Source organism: Nomascus leucogenys, chromosome 18, assembly GCF_006542625.1.
Source record: "Nomascus leucogenys isolate Asia chromosome 18, Asia_NLE_v1, whole genome shotgun sequence".
Lineage (NCBI taxonomy): Eukaryota > Metazoa > Chordata > Mammalia > Primates > Hylobatidae > Nomascus > Nomascus leucogenys.
The window spans coordinates 101091692-101118921 of NC_044398.1; the positions used below are offsets into that span (position 1 = coordinate 101091692).

At 58.2% G+C, this 27230-nt stretch overlaps 2 protein-coding genes across 4 annotated transcripts; one reads left to right on the forward strand and one right to left on the reverse strand.

The window, feature by feature from the left end:
- Nucleotides 1-1548: 1548 nt before the first annotated feature.
- Nucleotides 1549-2723, reverse strand: NPW (neuropeptide W). The gene is made up of 3 exons (XM_030797793.1): nt 2667-2723; nt 1986-2534; nt 1549-1764 (listed from the first exon to the last, which is right to left on the reverse strand). The coding sequence occupies exons 1-3, from the start codon at nt 2721-2723 to the stop codon at nt 1678-1680; spliced, it is 693 nt and encodes a 230-aa protein (XP_030653653.1). The 3' UTR covers nt 1549-1677.
- A 12268-nt stretch (nt 2724-14991) lies between these two features.
- Nucleotides 14992-26946, forward strand: ZNF598 (zinc finger protein 598). 3 transcript variants are annotated; one of them, XM_030798962.1, is made up of 12 exons: nt 14992-15288; nt 20916-21028; nt 21537-21662; nt 21919-22130; nt 22228-22445; nt 22928-23045; nt 23437-23624; nt 24136-24208; nt 24361-25118; nt 25492-25648; nt 25761-25911; nt 26029-26946. In XM_030798962.1, exons 3-12 carry the CDS (start codon nt 21609-21611, stop codon nt 26380-26382), a joined length of 2283 nt encoding a protein of 760 aa, XP_030654822.1. In that variant the 5' UTR covers nt 14992-15288; nt 20916-21028; nt 21537-21608; the 3' UTR covers nt 26383-26946. The 3 variants fall into 3 exon arrangements, with proteins under 3 accessions (XP_030654822.1, XP_030654821.1, XP_030654820.1); XM_030798961.1 differs by having other exon boundaries at nt 14996-15288; nt 21533-21662; XM_030798960.1 differs by lacking the exon at nt 14992-15288 and adding an exon at nt 15304-16187 and having other exon boundaries at nt 21533-21662.
- Nucleotides 26947-27230: the final 284 nt, after the last annotated feature.

The following is a 27230-nucleotide window of genomic DNA, read 5'->3' on the forward strand; positions in this document are numbered from 1 at the left end:
AAGAAACAATTGGCTGGTGGGCCGGGTGCCGGGTGCCGTGGCTCATGCCTGTAATCTCAGCACTTTAGGAAGACAAGGTGGGCGGATCACCTGAGGTCAGGAGCTCGAGACTATCCTGGCTAACATGGTGAAACCCCTTCTCTACTAAAAGTACAAAAAATTAGCCAGGCGTAGTGGCAGGTGCCTGTAGTCCCAGCTACTCAGGAGGCTGAGGCAGGAGAATGGCGTGAACCCGGGAGGCAGAGCTTGCAATGAGCGGAGATCATGCCACTGCACTCCAGCCTGGGCAACAGTGCAAGACTCTGTCTCAAAAAAAAAAAAAATACAAAAATTAGCTGGGCGTGGTAGCGGGCACCTGTAATCCCAGCTACTGGGGAGGCTGAGGCGAGAGAATCATCTGAGCCGGGGAGGTAGAGAGGCGGAGGCTGCAGTGAGCCGAGATAGTGCCTCTTCAGCATGGGCTGGAGACTCCGTCTCAAAAAAAAGAAAAAAGAAAAATAATTGAAGGGGTGGAGATAAAAAGCACCCACATTTGGGAGACGGACACACCTTGGAGATGGAAAGGACCTACCAGCGAGGGGAGGGGGGCTTCCAGAAGCAGGGGTGGGGAGCTTGTTCCACAGGGTCATCCTGGAGCCAGGCCCAGGACCACCTCTCCCCCAGTCCTTGCTGGGTGGCCCCAAGGGGAGACCCTGCCACATGGCCACAGGAGGGCTCCAAGGGTGGGCGGCATCAGGGCATGTGACCTTGGTAGTTTGGGGTCCAGGACAGTCGTTGAAGTCCCAGGGAAGATTAGAGAGGGTTGAAGAGGGAGCAGGAGGGAGGAGGGGCCCAGACCCTTAGGAGGGGCACTGGAGGGGGCCTGGTGGACAGAGGTCCTCTGTGTTCTAGATGGCAGGGCACATTTATGTGGGGGGCGGGGGGCTGGAGCCAGTGACCAGAAGCGCATGCAGAGGGGGGATAAAAGACAGGGGAGCAGCCGGGCGCGGTGGCTCATGCCTGTAATCCCAGCACTTTGGGAGGCCGAGGTGGGTGGATCAGCTGAGGTCAGGGGTTCAAGACCAGCCCAGCCAACCTGGTGAAACCCTGTCTCTATAAAAATACAAAAATTAGCTGGGCATCATGGTGGATGCCTGTAATCCCAGCTACTCAGGAGGCTGAGGCGGGAGAATCGCTTGAACCCGGGAGGTGGAGGTTGCAGCAAGCCGAGATCGTGCCATTGCACTCCAGCCTGGGCGACAAAGAGAGACTCCATCTCAAATTTAAAAAAAAAAAAAAAAAGCAAGAAGCAAGGTGGGGCTCAGGTGGGGGGCCCCTCCTCCCGCGGCATGACCCAGAAGAAGGGGACAAGGGGTTCTTAATCCTCTGCAGAAGCCTTTGGCTAAGGGAGGGAGGGGGTGCCGGGAGATATGGGTTTGAAATAAATGCTGAGTGCCCGGCGCTTCCCCTGGTCGGCGAGGGAGGGGCCCCTGACATTTGCCAGGGCGTGGGCGCGCCTGTCTGCGCCCTGAGCTAGACGGCAAAGTACACAGGCAGACGAAGGGGTCCCACGCGGGGGCGCAGGAGTCAAGCGGATTTTATTGACCGGTCGGCAGGCCGGGTCTGTGAGCGGCTCCTGGAAGCACGCGGCGGCGACTCCTGGGTCAGGCGCGGAGGCGCCGCGGGCGGGGGACGGTGTCAGGACGGTCCGGGGGCCAGGCGGGGCAAGCCAAGGCGGTTTGCTGCGGGGGCCACGGCTGGGCGGGAGATGTCTCTCCGAAGTCTCTAGCGAGAACAGAGCCAAGGCCGTGGGGAGGAGGCTGTGGCCCTCCACCACTGCCCCGGTGTGCCAGAGTGGAGCCTGCCCAGGGAAAGCTTTTCTGGGCGCGGAGCGGGGGATGGAAGGGCCCGAGGGTGCCCCCTGAACGCGCGGCTCGGTGCTCCGGCTCAGACCTCCCGAGACCCCCTTGCCCGCGGCGGTCCAGGCCTCCTCCCCTCTCACGTACCTGGCCGGCTCCGCTTAACTCCAGGGACTCCGGGTCGAGCGCAGGCTCTGGGGCGCGCGGACTCCGGGGCGCACGGACGGGGATCCCTGCCTGGGAGCTCCTGCGTCGCGTCTCCCACAGCTCCTGAACCCACGAGGGCAGCAGGAGAGGAGCCTTGCGGGCGGCGGGCCCGGGGGAGAGGGTGTCCCCGGCCAGGGGCCCGGCGGGTGCGCGCAGCGCGCGGCGCCACAGATAGGGTGAGCGAGGCAGCCCCATGAGCAGGCCAGCGGCGCGGCCCACCGTGTGGTAGCGGGGACTCGCCACGTGCTTGTACCACGCGCCGGAGGGCAGCGGCAGCAGGAGCAGGAGCAGCAGCAGTGCCAGCCGCGGCCGGCTCGCGGGAGCCCCCCGCTCCCCCGGGCCCCGCGCCAGGGCGCTCGCGTCGACGGCCGCCCGGCGGGGCGGGCCACGAACCGGTTCGGCTGGGTTTGGGTGCGCAGTGGAGTTGGGACGCCCAGGTACCGGAGCGCAGGAGGCTGGAGGCGAGCCGTGGGCCCCCTGCAGGCCCAGCTATAACCGCTCGGTGGCCCCGCCTCGTTCCGCCCCCTCAGTACCGCTGGGCTCCCCAGATGGGGGGAGGGACGGAGGGAGGAGAGGGAACCCTGGCAGCTGGCGGGGGACGTGGGTACTTGAGCACCTCACTGAGTGGGCCGCTGGCTGGAACTGGGCTCGAGGCTCCTCTGGGGGGACACATCCCATTCTCTGCCTGCTCAGCCTCCTCCCCCCAGCAGTGGAAGTGCCAGGAAGGGGGTACTGGGAACACTGATGAGGGAGTAGGGCTGAGGGATGCCCCTTTAGCCAGACTCCTGCCGGTGGGAGGACAGCAGAGCGAAGGCCCAGGTGCAGGCAGAGCTACAGTGGCTATAGCAGGGGGGCTGTCGGGAGCCTTCAGCACCATTCAAGACCCCTCTGGGTGACACCCCCCAAGAGTTGTCCCGTGTCCTTGCCTAGCATAGCTCCCAAAGCTGTCCCCACAGCCTGTCCTGTCCACTGCCACCCCCAGCTTCTCCCCACCAACCCATCTCCCCACAGAGCTAGATGGAGGCTTAGAAGCCTCATGTTGGCAACACCAAGCCATCCCTGGGGTCTGCGGTTCTGTGAGGCTTCCAGGAGAAAGAGTCAGCCCCTCCTGGAACCTCTATCCCTGGAGGGGCAAGACAAGGCCTTGCAGACCTCCAGCGCCTCCTCTCTGGTGATGGTCCTCCAAGACCACATTATCCAGCCAGTCTCAATTTTTGCCTAAACCAACAGCCTGTGGCTTTGCTTGTCGCTGTGCGTGTGTGCCTAGAGCATCACTCCCTCCTTCTTAGCCTGGCTAACGCCTACTCATCCTTCAGGACTCCACTTAAATGGCCCAGATCCTTGGCCAGGCGTGGTGGCTCACACCTGTAATCCCAGCACTGTCGGAGGCCAAGGCAGGCGGATCACCTGAGGTCAGGAATTCAAGACCAGCCTGGCTAACGTGGCGAAACCCCATCTCTATGAAAAATACAAAAAATTAGCTGGATATGGTGGCAGGCACCTGTAATCCCAGCTACTTGACAGGCTAAGGCAGGAAAATCGCTTGAACCCGGGAGGCGGAGGTTGCAGTGAGCCGAGATTGCGTCATTGCACTCCAGCCTGGGCAACAAGAGCAAAACTGCATCTTAAAAAAAAACAAACAAAAAACGGCACAGGGCCAGACAGTCCCTCAGAATATCCCTCTGTGCCCACCTGGGCTTAACAACCCCCTCCCAGAGGGCAGAGCCTGATGCACTCTTTCCTGACCTCCCAGCAAGGGTGAATCCAGCCCTCCCTCAGCAACTATGCCAGTCACGGGGCAGCCCCTGGGCCCCAGACACCAGGGATCTTCTTTTGGGTCATCATGAACTATCTCATCTTCACCTCCAGACAATGCCATGAGCGGAACTATTATTGACTCCACTCACCAACGAGCAAACTGAGGCCCAGGGAGAACTGACCTGCCCCAGATCATGTTGGGTAAATGGTGGAGGTGAGATGCACCCTAGCACCTGAGCCCAAGAGCCTCAGCTTGGGGGAACAGGGTACCCCTGTCCAGAGGGGCACAGAAGGGCTGGGGGCAGGCTGGGCACTGTGGCTCATGCCTGTAATCCCAGCACTTCAGGAGGCTGAGGCAGGTGGATTACTTGAGGCCAGGAGTTCAAGACCAGCCTGGCCAACATGGCAAAACCCCATCTCTTTTTTTTTTTTTTTTTTTTTTTGATACGGAGTCTTGCTCTGTCGCCCAGGCTGGAGTGCAGTGGCGCAATCTTGGCTCACTGCAAGCTCTGCCTCCAGGGTTCACGCCATTCTCCTGCCTCAGCCTCCCGAGTAGCTGGGACCACAGGTGCCCGCCACCACGCCCGGCTAATTTTTTGTATTTTTAGTAGAGACGGGGTTTCACCGTGTTAGCCAGGATGGTCTCGATCTCCTGACCTTGTGATCCGCCCGCCTCGGCCTCCCAAAGTGCTGGGATTACAGGCGTGAGCCACCGCGCCCGGCTGGCAAAACCCCATCTCTATTAAAAATACAAAACTTGCCAGGCACAGTGGCTCACGCCTGTAATCTCAGCACTTTGGGAGGTTGAGGCGGGCATGTCACGAGGTCAAGAGTTTCAGACCAGCCTGACCAACATAGGGAAACCGCATCTCCACTAAAAATACAAAAATTAGCCGGGTGTGGTGGCAGGCGCCTGTAGTCCCAGCTACTTCGGAGGCTGAGGCGGGAGAATTGCTTGGTCCCGGGAGGTGGAGGTTGCAGTGAGCCAAGACTGCACCATTGCACTCCAGCCTGGGTGACAGAGTGAGACTCCATCTCAAAAAAAAAAAAAAAAAAAAAACTTAGCCGGGAATGGTGGCACACGCCTGTAGTCCCACCTGCTTGGGAGGCTGAGGGAGGAGAATCACTTGAACTCGGGAGGCAGAGGTTGCAGTGAGCCAAGATGGGACCACTATACTCCAGCCTGGGCGACAGAGCAAGACTCCACCTCAAAAAACAAACAAACAAACAAACAAAACAGAAGGTCTGGGGGCAGAGCCAGACTCCCACTCCTGAGGCATGGGGGTCCCCAGTGGGTCTGGTGAGTCTTAGGAGGTTTAGAAGCAGCAGCCCTCCCCACGAAGGCCACACTGAAGTGGTGAGATGCCAGCCCTGCTTGATAGTCGCAGCTGAGGGGAAGAGGATAAGGACCTTGGCCTCTCCTGCCTCAGTTTCCTCATCTGTAAACTGGGGGTAAAAACAGTGGCCACTTCATCATCTTGTTGGCGTTGATAATCCAGTGGTGGGTCTGGGAGCTGAACCGTGCCTGGTACCCAGTAGGCACTCCATGAACGCTGTGGCTAGGACCTATCCTTGCTGCACCAGAGGCTGACCACCCCCAGCCTGTCAGGAAAACACTGTGATGGGGGCAGAACGGGGGATGCAGATGGAGCTGTCTGCGCCGCATGGAGGACCACGGGGACCAGAGGCCCTGCAAGAAGCTGTCCCTGCCGCGCTCCCCCAGGGCCCCTTGTCCTTGACAGCTGCCTGGAGTGTGTGGTGGGCGGGTAGTGCAGCACGACATGGGCCAGAGCCAGGCCCCATCAGGGTCCCTTGGCGCTGCCACCTGCTCCTGGCTAAGAGGACGTGGGTGTCTCTGGACCCCTGAGGGGACTCCAGCCAGTCAGGGGAGGGTCCAGGACGCCCCCTGGAGGTGGCCCGGGGAGCTTCTGTAGGGGGAACTGTGGAAACTGATCAGTGAAAGTCTATGCTGGGATGGAAGCCCCTGTGACAGAAAATAGAAGTAGCGGAGATTGCGCCACTGCACTCCAGCCTGGGCAAGGGAGGAAGACTCCTTCACAAAAAAACAAAAACAACAACAACAAAAAAAACCACCTGGACGTGGTAGCTCACACTTGTAATCCCAGCACTTTGGGAGGCCAAGGCAGGTAGATCACGAGGTCAGGAATTTGAGACCAGCCTGGCCAACACAGTGAAACCCCGTCTCTACTAAAAATACAAAAATTAGCCAGGTGTGGTGGTGGGTGCCTGTAGTCCCAGCTACTCGGGAGGCTGAGGCAGGAGAATCACTTGAACCCGGGAGGCAGAAGTTGCAGTGAGCCAAAATTGCACCACTGCACTCCAGCCTGGGCGACAGAGCGAGACTCTGTCTCAAAAAACAAAACAAAACAACAACAACAAAAAACCAGCAGTGGCTCCTCTACCTTGTTCATTGCTGTGGCCCAAGGGAGTGAGAGTCGCAGGACGCAGGGAAAGGTCACTGGCAACAGAGGCACGGGGAGGCGTCTGTTGGGTGGGGTGTCCGGAACACATGGCAGGGGGAGCCCAGGGCTGGGTTAGAGGAGCAAAACACAGAATCTTAAGGGTGCCTGTGGGCTCCCTTTTCAGGCGGCAGGAGGAGGGCCTCTGTGTCCTGCCCAGCCTGGTGCCCACGGAGGGCACCTGGTGACAAAGGCTTCCTTCTCCCCACCTTCAGGGGTCTGGAGCCACAGCTCTCCTTGGGGAGGAGGTGATGAGAGCTGGCCCGGCTTCCTGAGGCTCACCTCTCAGTTCCTTGACACCAGTGTCCCGCCTGGAAACCCGTGAGACACTTGCTTAAGGCTGGGACCATGGCTGCCGCAGGCACAAAGCCTGGCCCGGAACAGGAACGCCCTGGTAAGGAGGAGATTAATGAGCAAATCTGTTTTGTCGTCTTTAAAATTATTGGCCAGGGCGTGGCACAGTGGCTCGCACCTGCAATCCCAACACTTTGAGAGGCTGAGGCGGAGTTAGAGACCAGCCTGGGCCATATGGCTAAACCCCATCTCTACCAAAACAAACAATGACAAAATATATATATGTACATATATATGTATATGTATGTATATATATATGTATATGTATGTATATATGTGTATATATGTATGTATATATGTGTGTATATATGTATATATATATGTGTATATATGTATATGTGTGTATATATGTATATATGTGTGTATATATGTATACATGTGTGTATATATGTATATATGTGTATATATGTATATATATGTGTATATATGTATATATGTGTATATATGTATATATATGTGTATATATGTATGTATATATGTGTATATATGTATATATGTATATGTGTGTATATATGTATATATGTGTATATGTGTATATGTGTATATACGTATATATGTGTATATACGTATATATGTGTATATACGTATATATGTGTATATACGTATATACATGTGTATATACGTATATATGTGTATGTATATGTGTATATATATGTGTATATATGTATATATATATATATGTATATATACACGTATATATATATTAGCTGGGTGTGGTGGTGTGTGCCTGAAGTCTGAGGTAGAGAGATCCCTTGAGGCCTGGAGTTCGCAAGGCTGCAGTGAGTCGCAATCGCGCCACTGCACTCCAGCCTGGGCGACAGACCCTGTCTCAAAAAGTAAATACATAGCTCGGGCTCAGTGGCTCATGCCTATAATCCCAACAGTTTGGGAGGCCGAGGTGGGTGGATTACTTAAGCTCAGGAGTTCAAGACCAGCCTGGCCAACATGGTGAAACTCCACCTTTACTAAAAATACAAAAAAATTAGCTGGGTGTTGGGGCGCACGCCTGTAATCCCAGCTACTCGGGAGGCTGAGGCATAAGAATTGCTTGAACCTAGAAGGCGGAGGTTTCAGTGAACCGAGATTATGCCACTGCATTCCAGCATGGGCGACAGAGCGAGACTCCATCTCACAAAAAACGAAAAAAAAAACCCAGTAAATACATTAAATAATCGGCCAGGCTCAGTGGCTCACACCTATAATCCCAGCACTTTGGGAGGCCGAGGTGGGCGGATCACAAGGTCAGGAGATCGAGACCATCCTGGCTAACACGGGGAAACCCTCTCTCTACTAAAAATACAAAAAATTGGCTGGGTGTGGTGGCTCACGCTTGTAATCCCAGCACTTTGGGAGGCAAAGGCGGGCGGATCATGAGGTCAGGAGTTTGAGACCAGCCTGGCCAACACAGTGAAACTTTGTCTCTACTAAAAATACAAAAATTAGCTGGGCGTGGTGGCAGGCACCTGTAATCCCAGCTACTTGGGAGGCTGAGGCAGGAGAATCACTTGAACCCGGGAGGTGGAAGTTGCAGTGAGCCAAGATCATGTCACTGCACTTCAGCCAGGGTGACAGAGCAAGATACCACTTCAAAAAAAAGAAAAGGAAAGAAAGAAAGAAAGAACAAAACAAAAGAAAAAGAAAAAAAAGAAAATAATAATTAGGGCTGGGCCCGGTGGCTCATGCCTATAATCCCAGCACTTTGGGAGGCTGAGACAGGCGGATCACAAGGTTAAGAATTCGAGACCAGCCTGGCCAACATGGTGAAACCCCATCTCTACTAAGAATACAAAAATTAGCCAGCCATGGTGGTGCGTGCCTGTAATCCCAACTATTCAGGAGGCTGAGGCAGGAGAATCGCTTGAACCCGGGAGGCAGAGGTTGCAGTGGGCCGAGATGGTGCCACTACACTCCAGCCTGGGCGACAGAGCAAGACTCTGTCTCAAAAAAATAAAAAATAAATAAATAAATAAATAAATAAAATAATTAATGTTGTCAAGGCAGTATACGTTATAAATCAAAGGCTGCTTGCTATAAGGAAGAGAGCAAAGCTATTCCTGCCCACCCTTCACACCCTGGTCCTACTCACCAGAGACAGCTACTTCCAACTCTTTTAGCTGTTAGCTGTTTCTTCTAGTATTTATCTCCAAATGTCTAAATCATAAGCGTTAACTACTATTTTGTTTTTTTTTTTTTTTTTTTTTTTTTTTTTGAGGAGTCTTCTCTGTCCCCCCCCCCCCCCCCCCCCCCCCCCCCCCCCCCCCCCCCCCCCCCCCCCCCCCCCCCCCCCCCCCCCCCCCCCCCCCCCCCCCCCCCCGTTTTTTTGTTTCTTTTGTTTTTGAGGCAGAGTCTCACTCTGTCACCCAGGCTGGAGTGCAATGGGGCGATCTCTGCTCACTGCAACCTCTGCCTCCTGGGCTCAAGCGATTCTCCTGACTCAGCCTCCCGAGTAGCTGGGATTACAGGTGCCTGCCAAAACACTCAGCTAATTTCTGTATTTTTAGTAGAGACAGGGTTTCACCATGTTGCCCAGGCCGGTCCTGAACTCCTGACCTCAGGTGATCTGCCCACCTCGGCCTCCCATAGTGTTGGTGGCCAGAAACAGAAAAACTCCTAGCTGCAGCACTACTGACTTTTGCCATCCTGTGCACTGAGAATGTTTAGCAGCATCCCTGGCCTTCACCCATTTGTGTATGCACAATAGTAGCCCCCAAAGATGTTCGCCCCCAATCCCTGCAACCTGTGAAGATTTATGCCACATAGTAGGAGGGAATTAGGCTGTAGATAAAATGTTTTATTAGAGGCAGGGTCTCACTATGTTGCCCAGGCTGATATGTAGTGGCTATTCATAGGCGTAATCCCACTACTGATTGGCACAGGAGTTTTCACCTGCTCTCTTTCCAAACTGGCCCAGTTCACCCCTCCTGAGGCAACCTGGTGGTCCCCTGCTCCTGGGAGGTCACCATATTGATGCCAAACTTAGTGCAGACACCTGATTGACATAGCCCACTATATCCTCAGAACTCCTGGACTCAAACAATCCCCCTGCCTCGGCCTCCCGAGTAGCTGAGACTACACGTGCGCACCACTGCACCTGGGAACATAAAATTAACGTTGCTAATTAGCTGGCTTTTTTTTTTTTTTTTTTTTGGAGACAGAGTCTTGCTCTGTCACCCAGGCTGGAGTACAGTGGCACGATCTCTGCTCACTGCAACCTCTGCCTCCCGGGTTCAAGCGATTCTCCTGCCTCAGGCTCCCAAGTAGCTGGAATTATAGGTGCCCACCACCATGCCCAGCTTTTTGTATTTTCAGTAGAGATGGGGATTCACAATGTTGGCCAGGCTGGTCTCGAACTCTTGACCTCAAGTGATCTGCCCGCCTCAGCCTCCCAAAGTGCTGGGATTATGGGCCTGAGCCACCGTGCCCAACCTAATTTTTGTATTTGTAGTACAGATGAGGTTTTATCATGTTGGCCGGTCTGGTCTCGAACTCCTAACCTCAGGTGATCTGCCCGCCTCGGCCTCCCAAAGTGCTGGAATTTCAGGCATGAGCCACCACGCCAGGCCAGCTGGCTTTAATAGAAGCAGATTAGCGGCTGGGTGTGGTGGCTCACGCCTGTAATCCCAGCACTTTGGGAGGCCAAGACAGGCCACCTGAGGTCGGAAGTTCAAGACCAGCCTGATCAACATGGAGAAACCCCATCTCCACTAAAAATACAAAATTAATCAGGCATGGTGGTGCATGCCTGTAATCCTAGCTACTCGGGAGGCTGAGGCGGAGAATTGCTTAAACCCAGGAGGCGGAGGTTGCAGTGAGCCGAGATTGCACCATTGAATTCCAGCCTGGACAACAAGAGCGAAACTCCATCTAAAAAAAAAAAAAAAGCCAGGCGGGGTGGCTCATGCTTGTAATCCCAGCACTTTGGGAGGCCAAGGAGGTGGATCACCAGGTCAAGAGATCGAGACCGTCCTGGCTAACGCGGTGAAACCCCGTCTCTACTAAAAATACAAAAAGAAATTAGCCGCGCATGGTGGCAGGCGCCTGTAGTCCCAGCTACTGGGGAGGCTGAGGCAGAAGAATGGCATGAACCCGGGAGGCAGAGCTTGCAGTGAGCCAAGATTGTCCCACTGCACTCCAGCCTGGGAGACATAGCGCGACTCCGTCTCAAAAAAAAAAAAAAATTCCAAAATTTAGGTTGGGTGTGGTGGCTCATGCTTGTAATCCTAGCACTTTGGGCGGCTGAGGCACGCTGATCACCTCACGTCAAGAGCTCGAGACCAGCCTGGCCAACCTGGTGAAATCCTGTCTCTACTTAAAATACAAAAATTGGCCGGGCCCAGTGGCTCACGCCTGTAATCCCAGCACTTTGGGAGGCCGAGGTGGGTGGATCACCTGAGGTCAGGAGTTCGAGACCAGCCTGGCCAACATGGTGAAACCCCGTCTCTACTAAAAATACAAAATTAGCTGGGTGTGGTAGCGCATGCCTGTAGTCCCAGCTACTCGGGAGGTTGAGGCAGGAGTATCGCTTGAACCCAGGAGGCGGAGGTTGCAGTGAGCTGAGATCGCCCCACGGCACTTCAGCCTGGGTGACAGAGCAATACTCTGTCTCAAAAACAAATAAAGTAAAATACAAAAATTATCCGGGCATGATGGCTGGCGCCCATAATCCCAGCTACTCCGGAGGCTAAGGCAGGAGAATGGCTTGAACCTGGGAAGTGAAGGTTGCAGTGAGCCAAGATTGTGCCAGTGCACTTCAGCCATCAGAGACTCCATCTCAAAAAAAAAAAAAAAAAAAAAAGATGTAAGTAGAGATCAGAGTGTTGGACCACTGGCCTCCCCCAGAGTCAACTCTGCAAGACAGAAAGCGGCCATGAGCCAAGGAGCTCAGGAAGCCTCTAACAGCTGGAAACGGCAAGGAAGCAGATTCTCCCGTGGAGCTTCCAAATAGGAACGCAGTGATCCTGACACTCTGATTTTAGCTCATGGTGACCCACGTTAGAGTCTGGACCCCAGAACTAAAGATAATACATTTGTGTGTTTTAAGCCAAGTTTGTGGCCTCTTTTTTTCTTTTGAGATGGAGTCTTGCTCTGTTGCCCAGGCTGGAGTGCAGCGGCACAATCTCGGCTCACTGCAAGCTCCGCCTCCCAGGTTCACGCCATTCTCCTGCCTCAGCCTCCCGAGTAGGTGGGACTACAGACGCCCGCCAACACACCCGGCTAATTTCTTTTTGTAATTTTAGTAGAGACGGGGTTTCACTGCGTTAGTCAGGATGGTCTCGATCTCCTGACCTTGTGATCCACCCGCCTCGGCCTCCCAAAGTGCTGGGATTACAGGCTTGAGCCGCCGCCTCTGGCCCATGGCCATTTTTTTTTTTTTTGAGACGGAGTTTCGCTTTTGTTGCTCAGACTGGAGTGCAATGGCGCGATCTCGGCTCACCGCAACCTCCGCCTCCCGGGTTCAAGTGATTGAACTCACTTGCCTCAGCCTCCCAAGTAACTAGGATCACAGGCATGAGCCACCACGCCTGGCTAATTTTGTATTTTTAGTGGAGACAGGGTTTCTCCATGTTGGTCAGGCTGGTTAGGCTGGTCTCGACCTCCCAACCTCAGGTGATCTGCCAGCCTCGGCCTCCCAAAATTCTGGGATTACAAGTGTGAGCCACTGCGCCCGGCCTCCCATGGCCATTTTTTATGGCAGCCTTAGGAAACGAATACACCATTAGATGCCAGGCATGCCCCGCTGTGACAGCCAAACATGGCTCCAGACATTTCCAAACACCTCCTGGGGACAAAAAATGCCCTCTCCTCCATTGAAAATTGCTGACTTACATTATAAACTGCTGTTTCTTGATTTATCCATCTCAGGCAACAACAAACAGCTTCCCACTAAATGAAATGAAGCTTTGTCTCTCTTGAAACCCAATCACCTTATTTCTCCTCCCTGAGTCCTCCTAATATGACTTCATTGCAATGTTTGGTGAAACCATTAATTAGCCAGGCGTGGTGGCTCATAACTGTAATCTCAGTACTTTGGGAGGCTGAGGTGGGAGGATTGCCTGAGGCCAGGAGTTCAAGGCCAGCCTGGGCAACACAGCAAAACCCCAGTTCTACAAAAAAATGTTAAAAATTAGACAGGCATAGTGGCACGCTCCTGTAATTCTACCTACATGGGAAGCTAAGGCAGGAGGATCCCTTGAGTCCAGGAGTTCAAGGCTGCAGTGAACTACAATCATAGCACTGGACTCCAGCTTGGATGACAGAGCGAGACCATCTGAAAAAAAAAAACCCCAAAAGATTAATATTTATATAGAATTAGCAAAAACTATGTAAATATTTTCTGCTGAACCAAGTAGTGTACTATTTACACTTCCTTTCTCATTGATAGCTGTCTTATTTTCTTTGCTTGTCTTTCTATATATATTTGCTATTTTTCCTAAATGCTCCAAGAGATGCTGAAGTTCTTACATCCTTACAGTAACTTTTCCCAGTTTTCTTTTTTGAGATGGAGTCTTACTCTGTTGCCCAGGTTGGAGTGCAGGGGCGCAATCTCTGCTCACTGCAACGTCTGCCTCCTGGGATCAAGCGTTTCTCGTGCCTCAGCCTCCCGAGTAGCTGTGACTACAGGCGCATGTCACTACGCCCAGTTAATTTTTGTGTGTTTTGGCTGGGCGTAGTGGCTCATGCCTGTAATCCCAGCACTTTGGGAGGCCAAGGCAGGTGGATCACGAGGTCAGGAGATCGAGAACATCCCGGCGAACACGGTGAAATCCTGTTTCTACTAAAAATACAAAAAAAAAAATTAGCCGGGCGTGGTGGCGGGCACCTATAGTCCCAGCTATTTGGGAGGCTGAGGCAGGAGAATGGCGTGAACCCGGGAGGCGGAGCTTGCAGTGAGCCGAGATCGCACCACTGCACTCCAGCCTGGGCCACAGAGCAAAACTCTGTCTCAAAAAAAAAAAAAAAAAAAATTTGTGCGTGTGTTTGTGTTTTTTTGAGATGGAGTCTCGCTCTGTCGCCAAGGCTGGAGTGCAGTGGCGTGATTGGCGTGATCTCGGCTCACTGCAACCTCTGCCTCCTGGTTTCAAACGATTCTACTGCCTCAGGCTCCCGAGTAGCTGGGACTACAGGCACATGTCACCACGCCCGGCTAATTTTTGTATTTTTAGTAGAGACGGGGTTTCATCATTTTGGTCAGGCTGGTCTCCAATTCCTGACCTCAGGTGATCTCAACCTCCCAAAGTGCTGGGATTACAGGCGTGAGCCACCACGCCCGTCCTAAAAATTTTTTTTGTGGAGCTGGAGCCTGACTATGTAGGCCAGGCTAGTCTCAAATTCCTGGGCTCCAGCAATCCGGGCCACCCAGCCTCCCAAAGTGCTGGGATTACAGGCTTGAGCCACTGTGTCTGACAGCTTTTTTCAAGTGGCAAAATTGCGGTTTCAAGCCCATTTCTGTCTGTTTCTAAAGTCCAAGCTTACTGGCCATGGATCACTTGAGCCCAGGAGGTTGAGGCCTCAGTGAGCTGTGATCGTACCACTGTGTGACAGCCAGAGCAAGACCCGGTCTCAAATAAAGTAAGTAAAGTTCAGGCTCATTTGTACAATATATTGCCTCTTTTCCAGTAGGGTTTAGATCTGGACCAGCCTTCTGGATGGCAGAGGGAGGGAGGTCCTGAGCGTGCCTGGCCCTCAAGGGTAGGGAGGAGGCCCTGTACTGCAGCATCCATCCAAACACGTCCTGTGCTGGGCCCAGCGTAAAGAGGACAGGTTCCGTTCCTGCCTTCCAGAGGCCCGTTCTGGGCAGGCCTGGCGAGACTGCCCTGGGCTGGGAGATGGACGTCACCACGTGCTGCCTTTCACGTTGTCCTTCATGTAGGGATTTAAACAGGGCATTAGGGAAGTGGAGGCGGGACCAGGCTTGTGTGTGTTCCAAATACCAGAGACCGGTTTCCTAATAAGGTGGCCAGATTTAGCAAATACAAATACAACAGGTCCAGTTAAATGTCAATTTCAAATAAGGAGCAGCATTTTAGTATGAGTCTAGCCCATCAATATTTGGGCTATACTTACACTAAGACATGACCCTTTGTTCATCTGAGATTCAAACCAGTTGTCCCGTGTTTCATCTGACAATGCCAGTCCGTGGAGCCCGGCGAGGGTTGACATGACACGCGTGGCCCAGAGGAGCCCCGGGCTGGCTGCCTGGCCGCGCGGGTCGCGCGAACCTCCGAGCGGTCGGCTCAGGCTAGAGCGGCCGCTACCAGGGTCACCGCTCTAGCCGGCGCCTCGCTGAGGCGGAAGTCGCGATGCGCACTTCCGCCGGGCGGGCCCGTTGCTGGGCGGGGCGGTGACGTTGGCCCGGAAGGGGCGGGCCCGCCGGGAGCCAGGCCGCGCGGCGCCGCGCCGGCCTAGAGGGCGCCGGATCCCGGACCATGGCGGCGGCGGGGGGCGCCGAGGGGCGGCGCGCGGCCCTGGAGGCGGTGGCGGCGGCGGCGGCTCCTGAGCGGGGAGGCGGGAGCTGCGTGCTGTGCTGCGGAGACCTGGAGGCCACGGCGCTGGGCCGCTGCGACCACCCGGTGTGCTACCGCTGCTCCACCAAGATGCGGGTGCTGTGCGAGCAGCGCTACTGCGCCGTGTGCCGCGAGGAGCTGCGCCAGGTGCGGGGCGCCGGGGGCGCGGCCCGGGGACAGCGGGGCTCCCGGCGACCGGATGAGGACTTTGCTTCACTGAGGTCCGGCCGTGGGCCCGGCGGCGCCGGCTTCCGAGAGAGGCCTGGTGGGGCCACCCAGGGCGGGGTCCCGGCCGTGGGGCTGACGGCGGGGCGTTGGGGCTTGGAGGCCGGAGGCGGCCGGGCGGGTTGGAGGAGGGGGCAAGCCCTCTGGGGACAGCCTGGGGACTTCCCCTGTGTTCCGGGGGTTCCTGCCAGGCCTCAGGAAGGGGCCTGATCAGATGGAGAACTCGGTGACCTGCTTGTCTTCGGGAGTTTATTTCTCAGGGGCCTCCATTCGGGTCGAGGAAGCAAGGCAAGGGGGGCTCTGCGGAGGCCATCCGTCCTGGAAGCAGACTCTGGGCATTCTCAGCCCAGCTGCGTTTCTGGGCCCCCATTGGGTGACCCTGAGCAAACTCCTTCCGAGACTGACGTTTTCCTCTGTGGAGTGGAGGTGACACTAGCCTCGGAAGGAGACCTGCCCATCAGAGGGGAAGGCCCCCTCCCGGTTCTTGGCGGGAAGAGAGAAAAGTGTTAGGAAGTTTTCCTCCTCGCCGCCGCCCCCTTTGGCGCTCATCTCCACAGTGAATGGGAGACGTTTTTGACTGTACAGACTTGGAAGCCGTGGAGGGGTCAGAGGGTACCATGCAGCGTTCCTCCACCCTCACTGCACTGCCAGCTGCTGGCTGTGGGCACCTGGCTGGAGCCCGTTGGTTTGCTGAGCTTAGAGATTTGTTTGCTTCCAGCATTGTGAAATTCCCCCGGTTTGTTCATAGAAGGCTTTGGCTGGTGACATCTGCCAGGAATCTAACTTTCCTCTCCCCAGAAGTGATGCAGAGCAGTATTGAGGTATAGATTCTTTCTTTTTTTCCTCTTCTTTCTTTTTAATAAGTAGACATTTACATCAAAGGAGCTGAAGAGACGCTGCAATTCTCTGAGCAGTTTGTGGGCATGTACCCTGTGCCCTTTTAGGAAAAAGACATTTGGAGATTCTATAAGTCTGTCATGTGACTGAAGCAGGCTGACCCAGACCCCGGGGAGATCTGGGGTGCAGGAACAGTCACAGAGGACCTTGGCCCGTGGCTTCCTCAGGGCGCTTCCTGGCTTTGCCACGGCCTGCCTTGCCGGCCAGTCCTGCGTAGCATGACCTCACTCTGCAACAGCTAGCTTTCCCAGCACACCTGTAGCTTCCTTCCGGAAAGAAGACGCTAAGGAGTTCTTGGCACGTGAGGTCCCGACCCAGGCTGCAGGTCTGATGCAAGACATGAGTGAACATCTGAGTATGCTTACTCTGGCGGCCTCTGCCTGCTCTCATTCCTTGTAGGCCCCACACCCTCCAGGAGCTCTGTGGCCGGGGGCTGTGGACATGAGCTGTCAGCCGGGGTGTGGTTTGGCACTGGGTACCCCCAGCCGGCTTCCTCTAGGGCCTGCCCCGCCTTACTGGGCTGAAGGAGGGGCTCCTGGGAAGTTTGCTGTTTGCTGCTCTCCTCTCCTTTGCATTCATCCTGTTTTCTTCCCGTCTTGAGCCTGCCGCCTCACTCTAGCCTCCTTTTTCCCTTACTGAGTTCGGCACCATCCCCTGAGTATATTCTGTGTCCCATGCGTGCTCAGAAATTCCCACTGCAACCCTCAACTCCTGAACCCTGGCGTTGCCTTGGCCTCCCTTATGGGACTAAGGTTTTGCGAAAATTGGGAGGAAAGTGTCCAGGATGCCGTGTGGAATCTGCTGGCTCCGTGTGCTTGTTAGTTCCACACACCTGGACCCAGGCCTTCCCTGTGGAGCCTGCAGCTGCTGCTCAGGCGAGGAGCCGGATGGGCCCGACCCCTGGCAGGTGCTCAGGGTGGAAGCCGAGGCGGGCGCTCCATGGGAGGTGGAGGTGCTGGTCTCGGCCATGGCTGACAGAGGCCCTGGGGTGGTGGAGCCCCACGTTCTGGGCCTCTTTTCTGGGCGTGTCTTTCTCCAGGGCCGGTTCCTGCTGTTTGCATCTTGCCCTCTGGCTTGCTCTGGTCCCCGGTGTTACTGCAGGAGTCCTGATGAGGCTGCAGGCCTCCCAGGGCAGCCCACCTGCACCTCACAGGCAGGCAGTGGGAGGGGGTGCAGAGGGCCAGCCCACAGTTACCCAAGGTCCCAGGTCAGGAGGGTGACATGCTGGCTCGGGTCATGCTTTCCTACTCCTACTGTTCCCCCCTCCCCACCCCGCTCCCGTCCCCTATGGCCCTGGCCCTCCCTGTAAGATGCTCCCTGCTGCTGCTGTCCCCATCTGGGCTCCTTAGAGGTCTAGGCTGTCTAGATGGCCCTGGGAGCCATCCCCAGGGTCCCCGTCCCCACGTGTGGGCAGGCGCTCACCACTGTCCTTTTGTGTGCCCATGGCATGCTGGAGAGTGTGGAGCAGCAAGGCCCCAGGCAGACACCACACCTGTCCCTGTGGGGGGTCCTGGGGGCCTCCTGTTCCTAAGCAGGCCTCACCCCATTTGCCTCTCACTCTCTTTGGGGCCTAGCCTGGCCGTCTCCAGAGCTCACGTAGAGTGCCATTACCCCAATCATTTGCTGCATAGCCCATCCCCAAGCCTCTCCCCATGGGTTCTGTACTTCTGTCCTCAGACATGTGACCCTCTCCCGTTGGGGTCACCTAGACCTGTTGTCTCCCTCTGTAGCCCCAGCCATCTCCGCCTGGCCCCCAAGTCCCACCCCAGGCATCTCCCCCAGGCTCCCAAGTCCCCTCCTCACAGCCCTCTTCCCCTGGCCTCCATGTCCTCTAGGTCCCCTGCTCCCAGCGTGGCTGTGCTGGAACCACCAGGCAGGGAGGGTCTTGCTGCTTGGCTCCTTAGTGGACCGTGCCTGACTCCAGCCTGGCCACCGTGCTGTGGGGCGCAGCCTCGTCCAGCCCCCTCCTCACCCTCAGGGAGGGCGATGTTGGCCATGCCAGGCTGCACTACTGTCCCATTGCCTGCTCCTGAGGTCTGGCGGCCAGTCCTGGTCTCCCTGCCTGTCTGAGGATGGGCAGCCTCAGGCCCCCACCAGCAGGTGGTGTTTCCCGCTCCGGCCCTGGGGCCCCAGATCTGCATGTCCTCCTGCTCCAGTGATTGCGGCTTTGGGCCCACCTTGCTCGCAGCCATTGTTCTTTCCCAAGCCTCGTCCTCTTCGTGAGCCCGCCCAGTGTCTCCTTTCCCTTGTCTCCTTGCTCCGCTCAGGTGCCCTGCCTGGGTGACCCCTCCCAGCTGTTCAGGAGGGACAAATACCCTGGGGCTTGCTGCCCCTGGTGCTCGGAGCACCTGCCCCAGCTGCTGTGCAGATGGACACCCATCTAGACTCCACATGGGGCATGTGGCCCTCCTGTGCCGGCCCACCCTGAGTCCTTCATCTGGGTGCTGTCAGTGCACCTGGGATCTGCCCGGCCTGGCCCTGCCTCTGCCCAGCTCCCTGCAGCTCCTACACCCCCAGCTGCTCCCTGGCCTGAGAGAGGCTGCCTTGACCCAGTCCGCCACCCCCACCAGTGCCATCCCACATCGGTTTCTCGGGACCTGCGATGTGCTAGCATCGCATGGGGCGTGGGTGCCTCCAGGCGGCAAGGACAGAGGAGTCTCCGTGCTCCTCAGCGGGGCCTGGCCCTGTGCCCGCACACAGGTGGCACTCGGGACGCACGAGTGGAGGTTGGCTGCATGTTAGGGGTGCCTGGGATGCCCTTGTGCTTGCAGTCTGAGTCGCCGCCACCCAGGGTGGATGAGAGCGTGCGGCTGAAAGGAGGGGTGCCAAAGGGGGGAGTTGGGAGTGGGGACGCCCCTGGCACGGGTTTCCGCTGGGGAAGGAAGTCGTTTCTCCTCGGAGTCTGATGGGCTTGGGTGCTTTCTGGCAGCCTTGGGGGCCTCCCTCACAGGCTGCTGGCCTGGCCGCCTCACAGGCAGACACTGGCTTCCTTGTCCGCGTGCCTGTGCTGCTTTGGGAGCTGTGGTGGGGGAATGGCCCTGTCTGGTTCCCGGGAGTGCCGGTACTCAGCTCCCTGAGGAGGCTCGCGCTCTGGGTCCCAGCAGCACCCTGAGTGGCTCCACAGATTTCGCCTGTGAGGGTCGGGCTGGAGAGGCTCCCTTGGGAGTGACTGGAAGGCAGGGCTGGGTGCCAACTGCCACAAGGGCAGCTGCTGTGAAAAGAGGCCGCACAAGGCCCAGGGCCGTTCCCCGTGTTTGGGGTGTGCAGAGAGGCTGCTCTGGAGGAGGGGAGCCAGGGGACAGGTCAGGGTGGCGTGGCCCGCAGTGACTGGCAGCCTTTGTAATGGGGCTCTGGGTGGGGCTGCGACTCCCATCTGAAGACGTCGTGCGTGGGAGGCAGCTGTGATGAAGTGCCCATCTGAGCCCAGCGTGTGACAGGGACGCAGAGGCGGCCAAGTTCATCCTGCCCAGCCTTGCCTGATGTGACGAGGGGAGGAAAGGCCTGGGCTGCTGCTCCTGCAGCCTGCACTGCCCACCCCGCCCTTGTGGAACCGGCTCCTGTCGGTGGGGTGGGGGCACCCTTCTCGCAGCACAGCAGCCTGTCCGGGCAGAAGAGGAGGCTGAGCTCTCCTGGTGCTTCTGACCCTTCTGGGGAGCCAGATTTAGCCATCTGCTCTGGGGGACAGAGACCACCCCAGGGCCCCTGAGCACGTGTGGGACTGACTCTCCCTGCCAAGCCTCAGGTTTCCCAGCTTCACGGCCGTTCCAGCCCGACATTCTCTTTGGCTAAGGCTAAACTTAACATGACCTTGGCGTGACCCTTGCCACGGTGAGGACGTCCCTCTGCCCTGGATGTGCCCTTGAGGCCTTGAGCTGCTCTAAGGGCCCAGAGCCGAGGCAAGTGACCAGTGCCAGGCTTGGGACAGTGATGGAGCCAGAAGGGGGCTTGACCAACCCAAGGGGTGGGTGGCACCAATCTCTGCTGGCTTGGGGGCAGCGAGGGTCCTCGCCAGCAGAGCTTCGTGGAGCAGGGGTGCTGAGCTGAGCAGGGATGGCGGGGCCGTCTGTGGAGGCACAAGGCAGACAAGGGCAAGTCCTTTGGCAGCCAGCTTTGCAGGTGCCAGAGACCCCTGGGAAGGGGCCCACGCAGAGGCTCTGCAGTGCCTGCTGAGTATGCACGGAGCTGAGGTGGCCGGCTTGAGTCTCGGGCCGTGGAGGCGCCATGGAAACGTGGGGGCGGGGGCGCCGGACAGGGTAGCTGGGCCTTGTCACCTGATGTATCCTTGGCTGGCGGCCACTGGTATTCCCTTAGCAAGCTGCTTGGAACACGTTTCTTCTCTGTCCTGGAAAGCTCCGCAGAGCGACAGCTGCTCTGCTCCCCGCAGGGTGGAGCCACGGGTGAGGGCCCGGGCCGGTGGGGCGTGGCCGCTTCGGGACCGTCCTGGCCGCCCCCTGGTGGAGAGGCCGGGCATTGTGTCTCTGTCCTCTGCCGCTGGCCCTAGGCAAGCGGGTTGGGGTGAGGAGGGGAGGCCTAGGCCAGGGTGTCAGGGGCTGCTGCCTGCTGAGGGCTCCCTTGCCTCTGAGCCTCTGTTGCATCCCAGGTGGGGGTCCCATCCCAGTCCTGCTCACCACCCCTCTGGTTTTTGGCTCTAGGTGGTCTTTGGGAAGAAGCTTCCTGCCTTTGCCACCATCCCCATCCACCAGCTGCAGCATGAGAAGAAATATGATATCTATTTTGCAGATGGAAAGGTGTACGCATTGTATAGGTGAGCAGGGCCTCTCCCTGGGTCCTGGCCTCCCTGTGGTGTGGCCCTTCACGTCCCACTCTCCTCACAACCGGAGGCACTTCGGGGGCCACGTGGTGCACCAATGCTGGGGCCAGGCGCCTGGGTTTCCGTCCTGTGACTGGGGACGCTTACCAGGCCCTCCTGGGGGTAGAGCTGGTGGTTGCACTGGGGAAAGGCATGCCCAGGTGGCGCAGCGCCTGCCTCAGGGGCACCTTGAGGGGCACACGAGCTTGTGTGAGCCAGGCCTGTGGCCTGAAAATCCTATAGAGGGTACAGTTGTCCCAGGGCTGGTCTCTCAGGGCAGGGGCAGCTCATGGGCTCAGGGCTAGAGCCAGACTTCTGACCCAGGCCGTGTGCAGACTCCACCCCACCCATGGCCTTGCATCTGTCCTGGGTCACGGGCCGGGGCCTGGTGAGTGGCCCCGTTCCCGGCGGTGACACTGAATGTCCTGGGGCCGTGGGCGGCTCTCGGTGTCTTCCTAGGCAGCTGCTGCAGCACGAGTGCCCGCGGTGCCCCGAGCTGCCGCCTTTCAGCCTCTTCGGGGACCTGGAGCAGCACATGCGGAGACAGCATGAGCTCTTCTGCTGCCGGCTGTGCCTCCAGCACCTCCAGGTGTGCCCCCCGGAGACCCCGGAGAGAGCCTAGGCGGTGGGTGGTGCAAGGGATGCGGCCACACGGCTGGGAGGGGCTGGTCCACCTGCTGCTTCTGGCCCTGGATGGCCCCCTGAGGGTCAGGCTGCATGTAGCAGGGAGGCCTCTGGCGGCTGGCGGGGCCCTCTCCTGCCCCTTGCTGCTCTGCCACTGGCCTGTGGGAAGAGGCAGGAGGCCTGGGGTCCCCAGCCTGTGCCCAGCCCCCTGTGCCTTGTAGATCTTCACATATGAGCGCAAGTGGTACTCGCGCAAGGACCTGGCCCGGCATCGCATGCAGGGTGACCCCGATGACACATCGCACCGTGGCCACCCGCTCTGCAAGTTCTGTGACGAGCGCTACCTGGACAATGATGAGCTGCTTAAGCACCTGCGCCGCGACCACTACTTCTGCCACTTCTGCGACTCAGACGGGGCCCAGGACTACTACAGGTGGGCCGGGCAGCAGACAGACAGATGACCCTCCCTCCCGCAGGGCGTGGGGCTAACCGGGCTGCAGCCCGCCTACCGACACCCCATCTCCTGCCAGCGACTATGCCTACCTGCGTGAGCACTTCCGGGAGAAGCACTTTCTGTGTGAGGAGGGCCGCTGCAGCACGGAGCAGTTCACCCACGCCTTCCGCACCGAGATCGACCTCAAGGCCCACAGGACGGCCTGCCACAGTCGCAGCCGCGCCGAGGCGCGCCAGAACCGCCACATCGACCTGCAGTTCAGCTACGCGCCACGGCACTCGCGCCGGAACGAGGGTGAGCAGGTGCCTGGCCTGGATGCCCCCAGGTGGGGCCACATGACCATGCCCTGCTCTGGAGCCTCAGACCGAGCTGTGGGTGCAGGAGCTGACCTCCTACCCTCCGGCCAGGCTGGAGCGTCTGAGCACCCCTTGTGTGCCAGGAGCTCTTGCTCCCTCAGGGTCTCAGATCAGCTGCCCTGGGTGCCCGGGGCCCTTCCGTGGACCAGGAGGTTTTTACTGAGCATCTGCTGTGGACAGATCCCACCTGGGGCTCGGGGACCCTCCTCTCCCTTCCCACGGCTCCTGTGGCTTGGCACCCAGGTCATAGAGGCCCGTGGCTGGCGTGGACCCCGCAAGGCTCCCGTGCCATCCCCGGGCGCGTGCACTGTGGGTAGGAAAGCCTCTGCTGTCCAGGCCTGGGCATTGGCCGGGTGTGGCCTGTTCCTCCTATTGTCGTCCCGGGGTCCCGGGAAGTGACAGGCTGTCTGCTGGCCGCAGGGGTCGTTGGTGGCGAAGACTACGAGGAAGTGGACAGGTACAGTCGCCAGGGCCGAGTGGCCCGGGCTGGCACTCGCGGAGCCCAGCAGAGCCGCCGAGGAAGCTGGAGGTACAAAAGGTGGGGGGCCTTGCGTGCCGCTGACGTTTTCCTGTGGTGACCGTGGCCAGGGGCCAAGCTGGGAGTAGGGATGGGGTCAGGGATTGTGGCCAGAGTTTCTGGGGTCCTGAGTAGCAGTAGGGTGTGTTCAGTGTCCTTGGTGAGCAGAAATTTCTTCCTCTTTCTTCCAGTTCTAGCCACAGCCACAGATCTTAGGGTTGGGGTGGGTGAAAGGGGTCTGTGTCAATTGGGCGGTCACCGCAGCTGTGCGAGGAAGCACCGGCCCGGAACCCCTGCCGGGCGGAGGCATCAGACCCCAGATAATCGCCCCACACACTGGGCCCAGGCACTGCCCGCCTGAGGCATTGGTCTCGGGCTGTGCTCAGCCTGAAGGCTGGCATCCTTGTCCCAGGGAAGAGGAGGACCGAGAAGTAGCAGCTGCTGTCCGGGCCTCCGTGGCCGCACAGCAGCAGGAGGAGGCTCGCAGGAGTGAGGACCAGGAGGAAGGCGGCCGGCCCAAGAAGGAGGAGGCAGCGGTGCGGGGTCCTGAGGAGCCCCGTGGCCCCCGGCGCTCACCCCGGACTCAGGGCGAAGGCCCAGGTGAGTCAGCCCTACCTGGTGGCAGCTCTGCCCAGGCTAGGAGGTTAGTGGCCAGCTCTTTTTTTTTTTTTTTTTTTTTTTTTTTGTGAGACAGAGTCTCGCCCTGTCACCTAGGCTGGAGTGCAGTGGCGCGATCTCGGCTCACTGCAATCTCTGCCTCCCAGGTTCAAGTGATTCTCCTGCCTCAGCCTCCCGAGTAGCTGGTATTACAGGCGCCTGCCCCCACGCCTGGCTAATTTTTCTATTTTTAGTAGAGATGGGGTTTTACCATGTTGGCCAGGCTGGTCTCAAACTCCTGACCTCAGATGATCCGCCCACCTCAGCCTCCCAGAATGCTGGGATTATAGGTGTGAGCCACCATGCCCAGCTTAGTGGCCAGCTCTTGACAGGCACGGTGCCTGGGACGCTCCAGGCCTTCACCGGGGATGTTGAAGAGCACCCTGCACTCCCAGTCCCCAGAGGGTCTGTCCCCACACCCTGACCTGACCTGGGGGCCTTGTGTTCTTCCTAGGCCCCAAGGAAACCTCTGCAAATGGTCCTGTAAGCCAAGAAGCCTTCTCGGTGACAGGCGCAGCCACTCCAGGGTGTGTGGGGGTGCCAGGGTGAGGGTATGGGTGCCCAGGGGTGAATGGTGCATGGTGGGCGGGTGCGGGCAGCCACAGGTGGGTGCCGGGAGGGCAGGTGTGGAGCCACGGGGCCTGATAGCTGTTGACCAGCTTTGCTTCCCTGCTCCCAGTACCCTCCCACCACCCAGCCCGAAGCTCAAGGACGAAGACTTCCCCAGCCTCTCTGCCTCCACTTCCTCCTCCTGCTGCACTGCAGCAACCCCGGGCCCTGTGGGGTTGGCGCTGCCGTACGCCATCCCTGCCAGAGGCAGGAGTGCCTTCCAGGAGGAGGACTTCCCCGCCCTGGTGTCCTCGGTGCCCAAGCCTGGCACCACCCCCACCAGCCTCGTCTCTGCCTGGAACAGCAGCAGTAGCAGCAAGAAGGTAGCACAGCCCCCACCCTCGGTGCAGGCTACCGGCAGCGGCCAGCCCACCAGGAAGGCTGGGAAGGGGAGCAGGGGCAGCAGAAAGGGCGGCCCGCCCCTCACACAGGAGGAGGAGGGCGGCAGTCCGACTGTGCAGGAGCTTCTAAGCACGCGCCCCACGGGCTCCGTCTCCTCCACACTGGGGCCGGCCTCCATCCAGCCCTCTAAGGTTGGCAAGAAGAAAAAAGTGGGCTCGGAGAAGCCGGGCACCACATTGCCACAGCCCCCGCCCACTACCTGTCCCCCAGGGGCTTTGCAGGCCCCGGAAGCTCCTGCCAGCAGAGCCGAGGGGCCAGTTGCCGTCATTGTTAATGGACACACAGAGGGCCCGGCCCCGGCTCGGAGTGCCCCCAAGGAACCCCCAGGGCTCCCAAGGCCCCTGGGGTCCTTCCCCTGCCCCACGCCACAGGAGGACTTCCCAGCGCTCGGCGGCCCCTGCCCGCCCCGGATGCCGCCGCCCCCAGGTACGCGTGCTGCCTTAGGCCTGCTTTCTAGGTGTCAGGAGGGGCCGGGGTCAGGCTGGAGCCACAGGCAGAGTCTCATCTGGGTGGTGGGGACCCCTGTGTGCCGCCATCGGCCACCCACATGACCTGCAGCCTCCCCTTAACTGCCCTGCCTTCCTTGCCTCTGTGAGGCCGGCCCCCACGGCGCCTGCCGGGTCTGAGGGTGCATGAGCTTATGTGGGCTGGGCCTGCCACACCAGAAGCAATGGTGTGGGTGCTGGCCCTGCACCTGCCCTGCAGGGAAGGGGTGGCTGTGGACAGAAGCTGGCCCCGGAGGCCAGGCAGCCTGCAGTCAGCGAGGGTCCTCTCTGGGTCTTGTCCTGCCACCCCTCAGGCTTCAGCGCTGTGGTGCTCCTGAAGGGCACGCCTCCCCCACCCCCGCCGGGCCTGGTGCCCCCAGTCAGCAAGCCGCCGCCCGGCTTCTCTGGCCTTCTGCCTAGCCCCCACCCGGCCTGCGTACCCAGCCCCGCCACCACCACCACCACAAAAGCGTAAGTGTGGGTGGGCTGCCTGGCATCCACCAGGGGTGGAGGAAGGGTATCCTCCCCTTGGGCCACTCTAAAGGCTGAAGCCTCCACCTCCTCTTTACCTTCTGACCCCCAGACCCAGGCCGCCGCCTGCCCCGCGGGCCTACCTAGTCCCCGAGAACTTCCGGGAGAGGAACCTTCAGCTCATCCAGTCCATCAGGGACTTCCTGCAGAGCGACGAGGCCCGCTTCAGCGAGTTCAAGAGCCACTCAGGGGAATTCAGACAGGTCAGGCGGGCCCGGGGAGTCCAGATGGGTCAGGCGGGCCCAGGGCGGGGTGGCCAGCCCGTCTTCATCCAGGGCCCAGGCCAGAGGGGATGACTGAGTCCGGCTCTCTGGCGGCAGGGCCTGATCTCCGCAGCCCAGTATTACAAGAGTTGTCGGGACCTGCTGGGGGAGAATTTCCAGAAGGTCTTTAATGAGCTGCTGGTCCTACTGCCCGACACGGCCAAGCAGCAGGAGCTCCTGTCTGCACACACGGACTTCTGCAACCGCGAGAAGCCTCTCAGCACCAAGTCCAAGAAGAACAAGAAGAGCGCGTGGCAGGCCACCACGCAGCAGGCGGGCCTGGACTGCCGTGTGTGCCCCACCTGCCAGCAGGTGCTCGCGCATGGCGATGCCAGCAGCCACCAGGCGCTGCATGCTGCCCGGGACGACGACTTCCCCTCCTTGCAAGCCATCGCCAGGATCATCACGTAGCTCCCGCCAGCGTGGCCAGAGCTGTCGCACCATGAACATCCTTCCTCCTTCCTCTCTGGGCTGCCAGGCAGCCAGGTAAGGCCCAGTGAGGCCACCTGGCCTCCCCACCAGGAAGTCACCAGGACGGTCCACCCACCCTGTTGGCACACTCAGGCGGGAGTCCACCCCTGTCTCGGTGGGCCAGTCTTGGTTTGCATTCTTGTGCTTTTGGGAGGTGCCAGGGGAGGGAAGGGCTGGGATGCTGGGACCTGTTGTTGCTGGCAAAGCCAGAGGTCACAGTGGCCTCATCTGGGCCCTCCCGAAGCTGAGGGCTGCAGCCCCTGCGGCCTCAGAGCTGAAAGCTGCGGCGCCACTGGTGCCAGAGTCAGATGTCACAGATGTGTGTTGTGTAAACAGTTGGCTGTTTTGTGCTTCAAGAATGTTCAGGATTAAAAGCAGACAAGAAATTGTGCTACTTGAAGTTGAATCTTTTTATGAGACAAGCTGAATCTGGGATCTCAAATTGCCTCTGACCTTTTATAAGACAGTTTATCTTCAAATAAATTTATTTTGCAATACCACGCATAGCTGGTGTTCTGAGCTTCTCTGTCTTCTGAGTACACCCTGAAGCCAAATTTAGAAACAGGGTGGAGGGGACATCTGAAATACTGCAGCAAAATAATTTGAGTGTAATTATCTGGATCTAGGGTTTTTGGAGGGAGACCAGACACATACGGTAATCACTTCTTTCTGCTTCCAGCACATGTAAAAGCTCTAAACACAGCCACATTCAAATAAGGCCAAGAATATGTCCTCAGATCAGAGAAAGTAGGGATATTTCTCTAAAGTAAGCAGAAGGGGGCTACCAT

What these genes read in the sequence shown, in the direction of transcription:
- NPW (XM_030797793.1), bottom strand. Translation starts at nt 2,723, where the DNA reads ATGGGATGTGTCCCCCCAGAGGAGCCTCGAGCCCAGTTCCAGCCAGCG. An exon ending in TCCAGCCAGCGGCCCACTCA is followed by an intron (nt 2,535 to 2,666) that starts GTGAGGTGCTCA and finishes GAGCGGTTATAG; the next exon opens with CTGGGCCTGCAGGGGGCCCA. An exon ending in AGTTAAGCGGAGCCGGCCAG is followed by an intron (nt 1,765 to 1,985) that starts GTACGTGAGAGG and finishes TGTTCTCGCTAG; the next exon opens with AGACTTCGGAGAGACATCTC.
- ZNF598 (XM_030798960.1), top strand. Translation starts at nt 15,927, where the DNA reads ATGGGAGACGTTTTTGACTGTACAGACTTGGAAGCCGTGGAGGGGTCA. An exon ending in AAGGTGTACGCATTGTATAG is followed by an intron (nt 21,029 to 21,532) that starts GTGAGCAGGGCC and finishes GTGTCTTCCTAG; the next exon opens with GCAGCTGCTGCAGCACGAGT. An exon ending in GCACTCGCGCCGGAACGAGG is followed by an intron (nt 22,446 to 22,927) that starts GTGAGCAGGTGC and finishes TGCTGGCCGCAG; the next exon opens with GGGTCGTTGGTGGCGAAGAC.